At 47.4% G+C, this 15975-nt stretch overlaps 3 protein-coding genes across 3 annotated transcripts; all 3 read left to right on the top strand.

Annotated features, from left to right (window-relative positions):
• The first annotated feature begins 967 nt into the window (after positions 1-967).
• LOC100284841 (uncharacterized) lies at positions 968-2320 on the top strand. The gene is made up of 2 exons (NM_001157736.2): positions 968-1212; positions 1449-2320. Exons 1-2 carry the CDS (start codon positions 1102-1104, stop codon positions 1599-1601), a joined length of 264 nt encoding a protein of 87 aa, NP_001151208.1. The 5' UTR covers positions 968-1101; the 3' UTR covers positions 1602-2320.
• Positions 2321-8297: 5977 nt separating this feature from the next.
• Positions 8298-13014, top strand: LOC103639534 (nuclear pore complex protein NUP96). The gene is made up of 6 exons (XM_008662276.3): positions 8298-8578; positions 8936-11496; positions 11603-11726; positions 12011-12156; positions 12254-12351; positions 12603-13014. Exons 2-6 carry the CDS (start codon positions 9031-9033, stop codon positions 12787-12789), a joined length of 3021 nt encoding a protein of 1006 aa, XP_008660498.1. The 5' UTR covers positions 8298-8578; positions 8936-9030; the 3' UTR covers positions 12790-13014.
• A 1100-nt stretch (positions 13015-14114) lies between these two features.
• LOC100276002 (uncharacterized) lies at positions 14115-14656 on the top strand. Its single transcript, NM_001329204.1, has one exon. The coding sequence runs from the start codon at positions 14238-14240 to the stop codon at positions 14490-14492; it is 255 nt and encodes an 84-aa protein (NP_001316133.1). The 5' UTR covers positions 14115-14237; the 3' UTR covers positions 14493-14656.
• The last annotated feature ends 1319 nt before the right edge of the window (positions 14657-15975 follow it).

Genomic DNA, 15975 nt, shown 5'->3' with positions numbered 1-15975 from the left:
CATGAGAACAGCAAGCATATGAAGCATGTAAATCATAAAATAAGTATATAAGCATGGTTCATGGTTTATTGCGGAACAACTGGAAATAAACAGATAACAATATAAACAGAATGACTGTAAAATTAAGACAAACAGATATAACATATTATAATACGATAGAGCAAAGCTACATACGACATAAATAATATGCAGAATATAAAACTGAAATGAACTGAATTGATCATACCCTCCCATGCGCTCCGAGGATCCTGATCCTTGTCCAACTTCTCTTGTCATCCGATCGAGTTGAAGACGCCAAGAACCAGCGATGAAGACAGATGTTGGGCAGTCGCGAAGACGCTCCCCAAAAACCTAATTGCCGATCCCCCGTGCAAGGTCTCGAACGGCACCGGCTTCGAAGGCACCTGCCCTCTCGCTTCTCCGTGCGCGCAGAGTCACGAGATGGAAATACCCTCACTCGGCGACTGGATTGTGAGACTGAAAGTTTTTCTCGCGTGTCACTCGAGTGACAGGGGTGCTCCTCTATTTAACCTCTCGCAGAGGGAAGCTGAAGGAGAAAGGTCGCCGAGTCACGCCAAGAGTCGGCCGGCTCTAGCCGAGTTATGCCATGAGTCGGCCAGCTCTTGCCGAGTCACGCCATAAGTCGGCAGCTGAAGGAGAAGGGTCACTCGGCTGGCTGACGAAGAGACAGAGTCACTCGGCAGACGCGGTTAGTGAGTGCTAAAAATTAACACAACCACGCCCGCCCGCCCGCCCGCCCGCCCGCCCGGGCGGCGGCGGCGGCGCGCGCGCGCGCGTGTGGCACGCCCTTGTCCATTTCTTGACTTCTCAAGTTAAGTGGAATAAATCCCACCATATAAGTCAAGGCAAAAGACCCTTGGACTTCCAATGTGGTACTATTGGTATTCTCCACCATTACACACCATAGAGTTTATTCAATAAATGAGCCAAGCCCATAAAAGATCCAACACGTACACTGCATAAATAGGCGAGCAGCGGGAGAGAGACGACCGACGAGGACGAAGAGGAATTAAGCCAGCGATCGAGGTGGTGTAGTGTAGCTTCCGAGCGAAGCTCCTACCGTTGCCGCCGGCCGGAGATATGTCGTCGGGCGGCCGACGTGGCAGGATCAGCGACGACGAGATCAACGAGCTGATCTCCAAGCTCCAGGCGCTCCTCCCGGAATCCTCACGCCGCCGGAACGCGAGCCGGGTATGTAGCGCGTTGCGCGTGTACACAGAACAGAGCTAGCTCAGTTCACTACTTCGGTCTATCTCTACTCTTCCCCATCTCTCCCGCAGAGTGCGCGTGCGTCGTACAGTACTACAGCCCCATTCCGTCGGTGCAGCAAATTAAATCCTGACGACGACGACATGGATTATCCATAGCATGCGTCTCTTCTTGCTTGCCCTGCTGATGCATGCCGGCCATGTGATGTATCTCTGCAGTCGTCGGCGTCGAAGCTTCTGAAGGAGACGTGCGCCTACGTCAAGAGCCTGCACCGGGAGGTGGACGACCTCTCGGAGCGGCTGTCGGGGCTCATGGAGACCATGGACAACGACAGCCCCCAGGCCGAGATCATCCGGAGCCTCCTCCGGTGACTCCAGGTCCAGGTTCCAGCCATGCATGCCGCTTGCCGCCCCGGTCGTCCGGCGCGCGCGGCCGCCCTCTTCTGCTGCCTGCCATCTAGCTAGCTGCCGCAGCCAGCGCAGGTGCACTGGAGATTGGAGAAGGAGAAGACGACGACGCACGGCCGAGCTTGTTTGTTCGCTCGTTTATTTGTTACGGCGACGACCTTAATTGTGTTCCTTTGTTTTTAATTTGTTCTCCTCCTCCTCCTCCTCCTCATTCGGGTGCGTGTTTGTTTCCGTGTTGAATTAGTTCAAGAGCAAGAGCCCTTGCTCAGAAGAAGGCGACCAAGTGCTCTACTCGATCTTCTCGTGTACCACGCCAGGGGGGGTTAGTAGAGTAGAGATAATATATGGACTTCTATTAACCAACTAATACCACGTACTGGTAGGTTGTAGTTGCAGTAGACTACTGGTAGTAGGGTGTAGTTTTGCAGTAGACTACAGTAGCAGCTCTACATTGCAGATGCGTCCAAAGAGTTGTTGTTGTTCTGTAGATTGCATGCTGCTCTTGTCTCTGTCCTTTAGCTTACGCCAATGGGCGGCGGACAAGGAGCTGAACGACGACCACTCTGTCTGGTGGAGACAAATATATACACTATCACGTGATTTTCCTCTCTTTAGCTCCATCCTGATGTAACTTGGTAATTTACTCCATCCCTCCGTCTTTTTTTTTTGTTATAGTTCTTTTAGAAAAATGAAAATTTTAATTTCCCTCATTAATTCAAATGTAGAGCTAGCTTCTACCATCAGCTCTTAGTAGCTAGCCAGTAAAACAATTTTTTTTTCCTGGATGAAGTACAACTCATGGCAATGACGTGGTTCCAACACAAGCCGTACACGCATAGCTTAAAAAATCGCAACGTGGTTTAGGAATTCGAGAACGGGGCGACACACTCTGATTCGTTCTTCCAATGACAGATTAAGGTATGGCCTGGGTAGGATCACAGCCAGCTAGCTACCTAGGCCCCGATACACAGAGGGTACGGTCAAACTTTTTGGCTTGTCCGGGCCCTGGCATCTTGCCTTTCTGTCATGCATCAAATTACATCTCAAGAAGACTGATCGATGATGGATCCATCCACTGGAGACTGGACTACTACTACTAGTGTCTTGGACAGTCTCAGACACGTACGGGGTCCCCACAAGTGTCAATCGCTAGTCTGCAACTCTGCATGCGAGCATCATCTTTCCAGACACGGTTCAGGGTGAAGGGCGCACTCTTGGACTGTAACGTCTATCTTCCATTCTTCCTCTCCTCCTTTTCTCATTCAGGCGCATGCAGGAGATCCGGTGTGTACACTAGAGCAACAACCAGTCCATTTCATCGCTCGCGTGGCAAATCAAACCATGAACAGTGCCGTTCTTTGCCCCTCTAACCACTACCAAATGAAGTTAGGGTAGCTGCGTGTGTGATAACTGATGATATACAGCACTATACGTTAGGTTTAATATAGACATGACTCAACTTTTATTAAATTAAATAGATTCTATATACATTTAATTAAATGTGTCAGGATGTCCGAGGCTCTCTAATGTCCTTTTGGAACCGCTGAGGTCCTTCGGGACTATCATGATCGTCGGGGCCTTTGAGGTTCTTTAGGGTCATCGAGACGTTTGAGACGAGGGTCCCTCGAGGTTCTTTAGGAATGGTGACGGGTCTAAGCCCTCTGGGTCGTGTAGGGTTCTTAGAGTCCTTAGAGGCTACCGGGGTTGTCTAGAAATATAAGGACTATATGGTATTTTATGGTCTGTTACGATAGCTAAGGCCCTCCGGTGCTATTCGGGTTATAGGTACATCTATGGCTAGTAGGGGTGTCAGATGGTCTTTACGATTGCTCACTGATTGTTGTCTTCTTTTTGGTACTATCTCAGATCATATTCTCCCTCTTCATGTTCGTGGACATCCAAGGAATGACACTGCAAAATTCTGCTTGTGTCGATTGGGGTATGATGCTTTGAGTAACACATGATGTCGACTCGTGTGAATTTAGCTACAAATGCCTTGAACATGGTCCCTCTAATGGATATTGAAAGCATCTAGGCCCCTGGTTGGTTTTAGTGATTAATGACACTAACGTGTGTTTTGCAGAGACAAATGGTAAGTTAGGTCGCATGACAGGTAGAAGTACTACAACGGTGAAAACAATCCCGGAGATAAGAACTCGAAGCGACGGCTAAAACGACGGAACAAAAAGTGAAGGTCTACGGAGTCCGAGTGTCAAGGAGATGTGGACACTCGCGATTTAGTTAGGTCTTTTATTCTCTTTTAGCCGTACTATAAAGAGGGGTTGTCGATGAGTAGTTTGACCAAGAGAGTTCTAGTGTAGTGTTGGTGCACAATCACACTCATATACAGTGCTAGGTGTCACTCTAGAACTCACACACAAGTTAGAGCGAAAACCGATTTAAAAATCAGCTAAAAAACAAGAGTTAGTGTTTCTGGCTTTGGGGCACCGGACTGTCCGGTGTGCACCGGACTGTCCGGTGCACCCTCTGCCAGGTGGGGCCAGGCTGGTCCACGGCAAAGTTTTCCCCGTCGCAGAAACCCGAGAGCGCAGCCTTCGGAGATGAATTTTAGTGGCACACCGGACACCGCACCGGACTGTCCGGTGCGCCATGAGTCCAACGGCTCTCTGTCAGAACTAGCCATTGGAAGTGACCGTTGGCGCACCGGTGGCGCACCGTTGGCGCACCGGTGGCGCACCGGACCGTCCGGTGCGCCATCGCGCAGTAAAATGCCTGTAACGGCTAGTTGGTGGGTGAGGGCTATTTATACCCCCTCCACCCACCATATTCAATGTCTTGCACTCCACATTTATTCCAGCACATTGGTAGAGCATTGCAAGCACCAAAAGCCTAGTGAGGAGATTAGAGAATCATAATCCGCGCTTGTTCCTCATTAGCGCTAGTGAGAGCCACCTAGAGCACACACCACTTGCATTAGGCTTCTCTTGGTCAAGCGAAAGTCTACGGCTTGTTACTCTTGGTGATCGGCATCACCTAGACGGCTTGGTGGCGTTGGGAGCTCGGTGATCACCGTGAAAATCTTGTTGGTGACCCGACTCAAGTTTGTAAGCGGTCTCGAGGGATCCACCGCGCCGGAGAGGCAAAGGATCATCTCGTAGTGAGCACTTGGTTCTTGCGAGGACCAAGGGGGAGCGATACCCTTGCGCGGGTGCTCCAACGAGGACTAGTGGAGAGTGCCGACTCTTCGATACCTCGGGAAAAATTGGAGGAGTCTTCTAAACTTTGCTTTACATTCCGCACTTAATTCAAGCACTTTACATTGTGTATTTGTTTAGCAAGTATTTGAAGTATTATCTTAGCTTTGTTACATTTCTAGTATTATATTCTTAGTGCTAGTTGTTGGGGTGAAGTTGGGCTCTTGTTTAGCTCTTGCTTAGGTTTTAATTAGTGTTGATTTTTAGAAAAGCCCAATTCACCCCCCTCTTGGGCATCGTGATCCTTTCAGATATATTTTACTCTTTGGATTTGTTAAATTCAATATAGTTTAGGTTATGATTAGTATAGTTTGGTTGTATGTATATGCTACTATTATGGACTACCAGTATTACATATATACACATACATGTCGTCACAAATTTGCTATGTTATTTTTGGAATAGATTAAACCATTCAAGGATGGCGATAACCTGGTTCAAGGAGTCAAGATTAGTGCTCCTGCTACGAATATGTTGATTCTTACATGACATACATCGTTGACAAAGAACTACGGGATACACTTGATAAAAAGTTTGATGTTTCTAATGTTGGTACCAAAGTTGTACATCATGGACCAATTTTATGAATATAGAATAGTTGATAACCGTTTAATGGTGGATCTCTTGATGTTGAAAGAGGGCGAGTGCAAGTGTAAAAGGAGTTGAGTCTTCTAATGATAATATATGGTGTAGATGAAAAACTCTAATGCATCTCGTAATAGTAATAATAGTAAGGAAAAGCAAGAGAATAATACAAAGCCTAAGCAGTCAACCATGTTTAAGAAGAAAAAGAACAAAGAAGGTGGTTGTTGTTTGTGGGAGCGATGAGCACTAGGCAAGTGAGTATCTAGACCGTAAATTTAAGAAAGGCGAAAAGGCTATAAATATAGTTATTAGCGAGACTGGAGAAGAAACATTTGAATATGAGTTGAAAAGGAGACATGTCCATTTTTTATAGCTAGCTCACACACTCATACACCTTTAGCTAGAGAGGTAGTACTATCTAGGAGCATTGCATAAAAAGAAGTACGATAATTCGACCCCTTGGTGCTTTCTCACGGTCCACGTAGGAGTTAACGTTTCACGTCACGTTAGGACCACAAGTTAGCATAGAAAGAAGTTTAATGTTTTGTTTGCAAAAGGGACTACGTGAAAACTAGAAAACTGATGCTTTATAAAAGTAGAGGTATATTGTTGCAGTTTTTGATATATTATTTCTGGATTACATCAAACATATTAATATCTAAATTGGTAATGGTATGTGCACAAATTAAATTCAATTGAAGCGGGGATTTGGACCGCGATGCAACACCACCTGCTGAAATATCAGGGACTGTGCAGTGCAGGTGCGTCCGAAACCTACATTCTATCCAGAAACACGGATTATCGTAGCTAGCGTTTAGCCGGCCGTTTACTAGTCGACCTCCCGTTCATTCCAAGACATTGGCAAGCCATAGCCAGATACTACTACACTTATTGAAAGTGTACTTTACTGAACCACATGCACGCACTCGCGGTTTCAAGAGAGGAGTGCGTGCACAGCAGCAGCACTGATGGACTTGGAAGGAAGTTATTATTGAAAGTGTTTGTATATGACTGACTGATGGAAAGCCGAGCTCTGAGTGAGTCCACCCAACCCAATGCAAGGTGTCGTCTCGACGACGAGACTGGGCGATGATTTTCGGAGCAATTTGAGGAGGGAGCAAACTTTTTGTCTGCGACGTACGTAGCCCTAGGCAGGCAGACCCCTTGTACGTGCCCACATAATGAGGAGCTCTGTCCTGGCGCGCCCTAGAAATCTGCTTCACTTGTCTTGTCGGTCAAACGACGAGCTCAAACAACTACACACTCCCAGTCCAAGCAGCCAGTCCAGCCACTATACCCGGAGACGCTCGGCTCATCGGTGGTTACCAGCAGCAAGAGGCTCGATAGATCGCCGATCGACTCATCAGTAGTAGTCGTTGCCGGACACAGTAGCCAGTAGGGGCCCGGCCGGGGGAACGCCGGCGGTGGTCTGACAGTGCCACGAGCCCACGAGAGGGAGAGAGGCCCGTCGCTGTCCGTGCCGCAGGACGCTGCCGCTGGATCAGGGCACCACTACGATCCGGGCTGCAACTACCGGCAGGCTCGAAAGTGGATCCCAGCTTCCTGTAGGCCGGCCGGAAGGCGGCGCAGGCACGCCACTGCTGCTGGCTGCTCATAACCTCGGCCGGCGGCCCTCCTCTCACCTCAACAGGTCCATTCCCGCGCTGTGCACTGGACCATAACAGCGACCCGGCTCAGGCGGTCAGGCCCCGCGCGCGCGTCAATTGCAAGCCGGAGGAGAAGGAGGTCCACCAAGCCAAGCATGAGCCTCGTCATCAAAGGCGCGGGCCTGGCCGGCTGCCCCCCCCTACGTCCTCCACCAGCTTTTCGTGTTGCCGGTGCCTGTCAGCCAGTGCTTGCCGCTCGGTCGTCCTCGGCAGCGCGAGATACCGCAGGAGACGACGGCCCTGTTTCAGGAACGATCCGGTCGGCAAGAGAACGAGCGATGCGGGCGCGGTGGCGCCACTAGCGCGCACGCTTCGACGCTGGGGCGGAGTGGCGGACGTTCCTACTCGATTGAAACTCCAGGAATAGAATACCATAGATAATTGCATTTTAATGAAGATATCAGTAAGGTAGTTAGGATGCAGATTACTTGTACAAGGCCGAAGACAACTCAGTCGTGGATGAAGCGGAGGTCAATCTTGATATAGTTGGTGTATTGGAGCTACATCGGGTTACTCGAGAGATAATCTACACTGACGTTATCGTAGTAAACGAGAATATCATGTTTGTAAGAGTTGGTGAAGTTTATGCAAGAGTTGCTTAAGTTTGCCAGACAGCCTTGGCAACATCCTTTTGTTATGTTACCTGATCTTAATGTTAGAAAGACGCTTGCTGGATCATGAGATGAGGTTATCATTGAAAAACATCACATAGTCCAATGTGAATTTGCGGGTGTTGGTGCAGACAACCTAGTCGATGTCGACATACAAGGTGAGGATCGCAGCTGGAGCGCGACCTAGTTGGTTTGAGTGCCAACGAGGGTCAAACACGGACAACTCTAATTTTTAATCCACAATAATTTACAGGTCAAACACGGGTCATATTTTTTGATCTAAAAGTGAATCCAAAGCCCAAAAAACCCGACACTAACCGAAAAACTTAATCCAACACGTCCAACATTGTTGCATGAGCTAACCCGATCTGATACTAGACACGAATCGAATATAGACTGTGTCAAATAATTCATGATTTGATTTTGACCCGTCTCCACGTTTGACATGTCTAATCGTAAGGTTCGACCGGTTCTTAGTCAAGATCCGTTCAACGGGAGTCATGGAAAGCGGGTGTGCCAAACGGTAAGCTCCTGGCTCAAACTTCTCTGCCAATAAATAACGGCCCATTTAAGGATGCAGCCCAAACATCGTCTGGCCCATTACTTCTATTACAACACCGATGAGAACCCTTGTTCTACCTCCCAAAGTCGGGTTCCCACCCAGCGTGCCCGCCGCCGACCGCCTGCACAAGCCTGCGGCGAGATCCGGCGTCGCCGGCGAGCTTCAGCACCGGCACGTGCTCCGGAAGGAAATAGCTTCCGGTGACGTACGCTACCCTCTCCGCGGCGTCCCGGGGAGCGGGGACGGGGAGCGCTTTTTGCTGTCACCCGCACACGAGCGACGAGCTCCACCACCTGCCCAGGTTTCTGTCTCGTTCCCTCACTCGTAGTCTCGTCCTCTTCCCTCTCTCGTGGTCAATCCGTCTAGTCACTTGGTCTGGCTGTGGAGGGGAACCAGCAGAGACGCGGGTGACAGTAACCTTAGTCGTTGTAGTGTTCGGCTTATTGGAAATCTCAGGACAGCTCAGTTGCAAGAATGTAGGGCAATTTGTAATGTTCCTGCTATGCTGCTATGCCTTTTGAATTTCTAATGTGGCTTATCGGGTATTATCTGTGTATTGAAAAGAAACTAAAATGTAGGTGTATGTGTTTTTTTAGAAAATATCACATTAGCTTGGCATATGTTCTCATCTCACCATGAACCGTGTTCTTTGGAGCAGGGTTAGTTGTGTATGGAACAATGACGAACATGGCACCACGGCAGGGACCCGTCACTCAGTGCTGTTGATTCTGGAACATCGCCTCGCTACCACCCATGGCAGGTAGCACTGTGTTCCCTGTGCTGCGCTCCTCCGAGTACTTCACAAGTCCGTCAATTGATGAGCTGGTAGAGAGGGAGGTGGCTGATCCTGGCTACTGCAGCAGGGTTCCAAACTTCATCATAGGGAGGGCTGGATATGGGCAGGTTAGGTTCTTGGGCAACACCGATGTGAGGGGCATTGACCTGAATGAAATTGTCAGGTTTGAAAAACACTATGTGGTGGTTTATGAGGATGAGACTTGTAAGCCACCTGTAGGGCATGGTCTTAACAAAGCAGCAGAAGTATCCTTGCTGCTGAATCCGAAGGATCATCCGGAGCCCAGTATCCTTGTTGAAGTGCTAAGGTGTCGTGCAAGAAAGCAAGGTTCTAGGTTTCTTTCATTCAATCCAGTGAATGGAAGATGGAAATTTGAGGTTGATCATTTTAGTAGATTTGGGCTTGTGGATGAGGACGAAGAGGATGCTGTGATGGACGAGGCAGCTGTTCGGCAGCCAATTACTGAAGTAAGAGAAAGAGATCCACCTTCAAATAGTTATGAGATTGAGCTCTCACATTCATTGCCTGCTCATCTCGGGCTTGACCCTGCAAAGGTGCAAGAAATGAGGATGGTGATGTTTTCCAATGAGGAAGAAGATGAATACATGGAGGATGGGTTCCCTTCTGACAAGAGGTACCTTAGCAGAGAAAGGATGAATGTGGATTCACCTACCTCAAGCAGTAAAGGTTCGAGGTTAAGGTCTCTCTCTCCCTTGCACATGTCTTCTCAGAAGGCTGGCAGGAGATCTGGTATGCCTGTTCGGAAAGAACGTCAGGCACTTTTGGAATACAATTTGAATTCTTCAGAGCTTGGTTCATCGAATCAGGGTATTCTTATGTCTGGGCAAAACAGAGGATTTCCAGTGAGTATGACCAAGGTGGAAGGCTTTAAGCTGCCGCCTGAGCAAGAAACTCCTGTTGCTGGAAACACGTATACTGTCTGTGTAGTGGATGCTGCTTTATTCATGGGTAGATCATTTCGTGTTGGTTGGGGACCAAATGGTTTACTTGTACATTCAGGTAGTCTGGTCAATAGTCCTGGAACTGGCCTATCTTCTGTTATTCACATAGAGAAAGTTGCAAGTGACAAAGTTGTGCGTGATGATAAGGATAAGATTAAGGATGACCTAACAGAACTATGTTTTTCTGCTCCAATGGACCTCCATAAGAGTCTTGATCATGACTTTCTAGAGACTGAGTCTGACTCGTTCAGATTGAAGCTTCAAAAAGTCATGACAAATCGTTTGGTTTTGCCTGACATCTGCAGGTCATATATTGATATCATCGAAAGGCAGCTTGAAGTCAATGATTTATCCATGTCTTCACGTGTGCTGTTGATGCATCAAGTTACAGTCTGGGAGTTAATTAGGGTCTTGTTCTCAGAGAGAGCAACTGGTAGCCAGTTGGACTCTGTTGGTGATGATGATCAGGAAGGCATGGTTTTAGACAAAAAAGAAGGCTCTGTCGACATAGACCCTGAAGCACTCCCTTTGTTTAGGAGAGCAGATTTTAGCAATTGGTTACAGGACAGTGTTTGCCATCGGGTCCAAGGAGAGGTGGGTTCCTTAAATGATGCCAGGTACTTGGAAAATATCCTCGTCCTTTTGACTGGTCGACAATTGGACACGGCCACTGAAATTGCTGCCTCAAGGGGTGATGTTCGGTTGGCAATCTTGCTAAGTCAGGCAGGTGGGTCAATGTCAAATCGATCTGACCTTGCGCAAACACTGGATCAGTGGAAAATGAATGGTCTAGATTTTGATTATATTGAGGAAGACTGGTTAAAGGTATATATGTTACTTGCTGGTAACGTACAGGCCGCTTTTCTAGATTTACCAATTGACTGGAAGAGGTACCTTGGTTTGATTATGTGGTATCAATTATCACCTGATACACCACTCGATATTATCATTCGTTCTTACGATCAACTCCTTGGTGAGGGCAAAGTTCCCTATCCTGTTCCTGTATATATAGATGAAGGACCTCTTGATGAAGCACCTCAGTGGTCCCCGGGTGACCATTTTGATATCTCCTTCTACCTAATGCTTCTTCATGCCAATAAAGACGAGAAGTTTGGGCTGCTAAAGACTATGTTCAGTGCATTCTCATCTTCATTCGACCCCTTGGATTATCATTTCATATGGCATCAGCGTTCAATTTTGGAGGCTGTTGGAGCTTTCAGTTCAAAAGATCTTCACTTGCTAGATTTAAGTTTTGTTTATCAATTGCTTTGTCTTGGGAGGTGCCATTGGGCTATCTATGTCATTCTGCACATGCCGTATCTTGACGATGCCCCATACATTCATGAGAAATTAATCAGGGAAGTTTTATCACAGTATTGTGAGTCATGGAGTAGAGATGATGCTCAAAGGCAATACATTGTAGAACTTGGTATACCAGAAGAATGGATGCATGAAGCTCTGGTGAGTAGAAATTTCTTTAGTAATATGCTTTGCAAATGGTTTATAATGCCAGTGCATGAAAATTATTACACATGAAGCATGTGTAGCTAATGAGCTCTATATACAGGCTCTTTATCACGAATACTATGGAGATAAACAGGGTGCACTGGAGAATTTGATTCAGTGTGGCAACTGGAAGAAAGCTCACACTATTTTCGTGACTTCTGTTGCTCATTCTATGTTTCTGTCATGTAAGTTTTGCTTACAGTGCCCTAAACATTTTTTCAATGAATTTCTTTATTTGGTAAATGTATTGCCTTTTTTTTCACCATGATTGAAACATATTGCTTTTGCTGTGCATAAATATACAGCTGCACGTATTTCCTAGAAACCTCACGATGAGTCTGTTCAAACAATATATTCTTTTCCTCCTATATGCTTGCTGGACTTGTATTTTTCATTTATCTTTTTTTAATAAACATGGCATTCTTGGTATGAATACGCAGTCACTTCATTCGTTGTTATTTTGGCTCAGCTAACCATCAGGAGGTCTGGAGGATCACAAGTGCCTTGGAGAACCACAAGTATGAAATTGCTGACTGGGACCTTGGTGCCGGAATATACATAGACTTCTACGTTCTGAAGAACTCAATGCAAGAAAGAAATGCCATGGATGATTCGGTACAACCGTACAAGCCCTTACTTCAGAGACAAACTCACAAGCATTTCCTTGTAGATCTGTGACTGAGATCAGCATTACTTTTTTTTTTGGTTTCAGGATTCACTCGAGGAGATGAGTGAATCATGCAGAAGTTTCTTTGGTCGATTAAACGAATCGTTGTTAGTCTGGGGAAGCAAATTACCTGTTGAGTCAAGGTAACACTCTTCTACAGTATGTGACTGATCCACATCCACTATCTGAAACCATGTCCTTCTGTACCATGTTTTGATGGAGTTGGCCCACTGGATTATAATGAGCTGGTGCAAATAGCAAACCTGAACTACATGAGGAACTTCGCTGTTATGTTAAATTGTTCAAATCCCAGCTGATTAGCACCATTTGGAATTCTGAAGCATTCTTGTTTAGGTTTATATTCGGAGTATTCTCTCACTGGGCTTGCTGACAGGGCATGCTACTCGAAGATGGCAGAGGAGCTATGCGCGCTTCTGGTGGACACCCCAAGCGAGACGCTGAACCTACCCATGGGGTGTCTTCTGACGATGCTCAACGCTCCAGTTCCAGACGAGAGCAGGTCGTCGTACCTGCAGGATGCACTCTCCGTCTTCACCGAAATCCTTTGCAGCGATCCGTAGGTGAAGGGGAGTGAAGCCTACAGGCAACACGCCGAAGAGTTTGTACGTCTCATGTTTGATACTTGTAGAAAATTAGGAATGTATAACTATGACCTGATGTTGCTCCGGTGAATTTGTAACGCCATCTGAAGACATGTGTCGGGATCTTCGTTGTATGTGAGTACCAGGTCTTATGAAACGTTGACTTGCGAGCTGTACCAATGGGGAGTGATTTCCTGGGCTTCATTTTCTCTGTGTGTGTGTGTGTGTTTATTACAGGGAAGGGCAGCGTCACGGCGACCCGTGCTTCGGTGTACATTGGAGATTACTGAGGCCTTCGTTTCAGCCGTAAATCACATGGATCGAAGAGTACTTTAACTTGGAAATGATTTAGTCTCCCTCAATCCCACTCATTATGATCTTAATTCCGACCCCCAGACCAGAGTAGAGAGAGTGTTGATCTTGCTCTGGCGTGCACGTATGAGGTTCAGGTCACGCCTGTTGAAGGAGGCAAGGACAACCATGAGTCAGCTAAGATATGGGACAACCATGAGTCAGCTAAGATAGGGATATATATCATCCGCGATGGACCGGTGTTTAAAAAAAATAATAAAGTATATTCGTTTAGCTTTAATCTGTATCAGCTTTAAAGAACCAACTTTAATTCGAAACAAACAACCCCGACCCTCTAGGATACCAGCGCGTAGTACCTTGTTTGTGATTGATTGAAGCACAAGGTACGGCGTGGGGTGGCGTGGCTCTGGTCGGTGCAACTGCTACACTAGCGCACCTAAGGGCTTCTTGACTTATAAAATCAAGTGTTTTTATGGTGTCAGATAAGGATATTTTTCTATATGTTCAGTAACATCTACAACTTTTTGTTTCAGTTTTTTTTTGTATATTTAAGATTATTAAAACGCTAAACAAATAGTGATGTCATCAGCGTGTTTGCTTGCATCACAGTAGATTAGCAGAACATCCACAAAACCATCGGCAATCTATAGACAGCCAGACTTGTTTGAATGTATGTAACAATAATTAATATATTGTAATAAAAAATCATCGAGACAGGACGTGCTGGTACTGCTAGAGAACGTGCAACACGCCGGCCCACGGGGATTAAGACCACAGAAAGAGACAGGGTTCGCCATCAAGCGAAGAAACGAAACCAGCGACGGACCAAACCGTCGACGCGGCAGCAGAATTGAAAAAGGCAACGCGCGATGCTTATCCGGAGCTCGAGCAGACCCAAGCGCCTGACGTACTGTTCACCAATCACCACCGAACCGACCCAGGCGCGGCGCGGGGCTATATATATGCCACACAAGCCCATCCGACCCCGATCATCGGCCATCGCAGTTTCACAGACAGCATCCATTCCACAGTCACCAGAGCACTAGAGCAGAGCAACAACCGACAAGAGCAGAGTGAGATCGTCGTCAGCGAGCCCAGCAGATACGAGAGAGAGGATGGCGGACATCGCGTTGCTGGTGGCGGAGCAGTTCGAGAAGACGGCAAGGCGAGGCGCCCCCGGCGGGGACAGCGGCAGCAGCAGCGGGAGCGGCGGCGAGACAAGGAACTTCGGGGCCGTGGCCAAGGTGTGGAGCTCGTGGGTGGAGTCCGCCTCCGCCGCCGCGTCCGGGGTCAGATTCACCGTCGCGGTGCAGCTGGAGCCCAAGACCGGGCTCGCGCTGGCCGCTGCCGACGGCCTCTTCTCCGCCTAGCTTCCTGCCTGCTTCCATGTCTTTCTCCTGAGCAGTGCCAGTGATCGAGCGAGTCCTGCTCCTGCACCCCGTACTATGCTTGTGCGACCTGTACATTTCGTTCGTCGTTGCGCGGTTGCGCCTGCGCTCTAATCCGGAACAAAATACTATTCATATTTGCTCCAGACTCCATTCATGGATATGCATATGTCTGCTCGACTGGTTTCCTAATTTTTTTTGGGTGTTCGACTGCTCCAGCCTCCAGTCTCCAGTACCAGCTGAATTGTTTTTATAGGAACCAGCAGGCTATTCACGCTGTCTGATGGTCCGGCCGTGGCTCCAGTTTCCGTTTCCGAGCAGGCCGGCAGCCCACAGGCCCACCCACCTTCGCGCTGTCATTAGACCGTGGGCTAACTAATTTGCCTAGCCTTTGATGATGCATAAGTTTCAAAATAGATTCTAAGTCAGAAACATTTTATAACCAACCAAAAAGGGATATAACTTGGAATAGAGGAACTTTTCCTAGCTCCCTTAGATAAATTGTAAACACCCCAGTAACCTGTTTGATACACCTAAGACAACGAAACACTCTTTTGGAGCTAGTTTAAGCAGAAACAAAATTCTAAGTTGGAGAAAACAAAAAGTTCAAGATTTATGACTTAGACTAGTTGGATTTTCACTAGATAAGTTTGTCCAAGTCATAGGAGCACCCCTTAAGATCAGTCAAAAGGAATTGAAGAAAATTTGGACAAAAAGAGGGAAACTGGTCTACTGGCTAGGGCATCGGACCGGTCCAATAGTGCACTGAACCGTCCAAGCAGAAGACTCAGACTTAGCCTAAAACTAGCTGGCGCACCATACCGGTTCGACGGCTATCCGGACCTTGTATGCAGGGAGCACATAATTCAACAGTTTCAGGCTAGCGCACCGGTCGCGCACCGGACAGTGTGACAGAAGCCAATGGTCGGCTGACAACCTTCAACAGTAACCTGCGGGCGCAGACTGACAAGGGTAGGGGGTCCGATGCACCATCCGATAGAGCAGAAAATTCAACTTTTCTCCAACGGCTCTTTTGGTGAATACCCCCAACCAACACATTGATAACACAAGATTCGCTCCAACCTACTACACATTAAGTGCAAATCTCCAAGCTTCCAAAGCTATTCCCGCGCCGCATTAGATCGATTTGAGTTTGAGAGACTTAGTTGTTTGCACATTTGAGAGTTGTGAGTTCTTGTGATCTTGATTCGAGTTTTCATTCTCACTCCCTTCTCCATTCTCTTTGATTGTAAAGCGAGGCAAGAGACTTTGTTCTTTGTGTGGAGGTTCTTGCGGGACTTGGTGTCCCTAAGATAGTGAAGAAAACTCATCCGTTCTTCGTGACCGTGTGAGAGAGGAAAGGGTTGAAAGAGACTCGTCCTTTATGGACTCCTCAATGGGATGTAAACTCTTCGAAGTTGAACCTCAAGAAACAAATCGCTCGTGTCTCTGCGTTGATCACAAC

This window comes from Zea mays, chromosome 9 (genome assembly GCF_902167145.1).
Source record: "Zea mays cultivar B73 chromosome 9, Zm-B73-REFERENCE-NAM-5.0, whole genome shotgun sequence".
Lineage (NCBI taxonomy): Eukaryota > Viridiplantae > Streptophyta > Magnoliopsida > Poales > Poaceae > Zea > Zea mays.
The sequence above is the reverse complement of the archived record's forward strand: the minus strand, read 5'-3'. Positions and strand labels throughout refer to the sequence as shown.

Coding starts and splice junctions, on each gene's coding strand:
- LOC100276002 (NM_001329204.1), top strand. CDS start 14,238: ATGGCGGACATCGCGTTGCTGGTGGCGGAGCAGTTCGAGAAGACGGCA.
- LOC100284841 (NM_001157736.2), top strand. CDS start 1,102: ATGTCGTCGGGCGGCCGACGTGGCAGGATCAGCGACGACGAGATCAAC. Junction 1,213..1,448: donor GCCGCCGGAACGCGAGCCGG/GTATGTAGCGCG, acceptor GTATCTCTGCAG/TCGTCGGCGTCGAAGCTTCT.
- LOC103639534 (XM_008662276.3), top strand. CDS start 9,031: ATGGCAGGTAGCACTGTGTTCCCTGTGCTGCGCTCCTCCGAGTACTTC. Junction 11,497..11,602: donor AATGGATGCATGAAGCTCTG/GTGAGTAGAAAT, acceptor CTCTATATACAG/GCTCTTTATCACGAATACTA. Junction 11,727..12,010: donor TCATTCTATGTTTCTGTCAT/GTAAGTTTTGCT, acceptor ATTTTGGCTCAG/CTAACCATCAGGAGGTCTGG.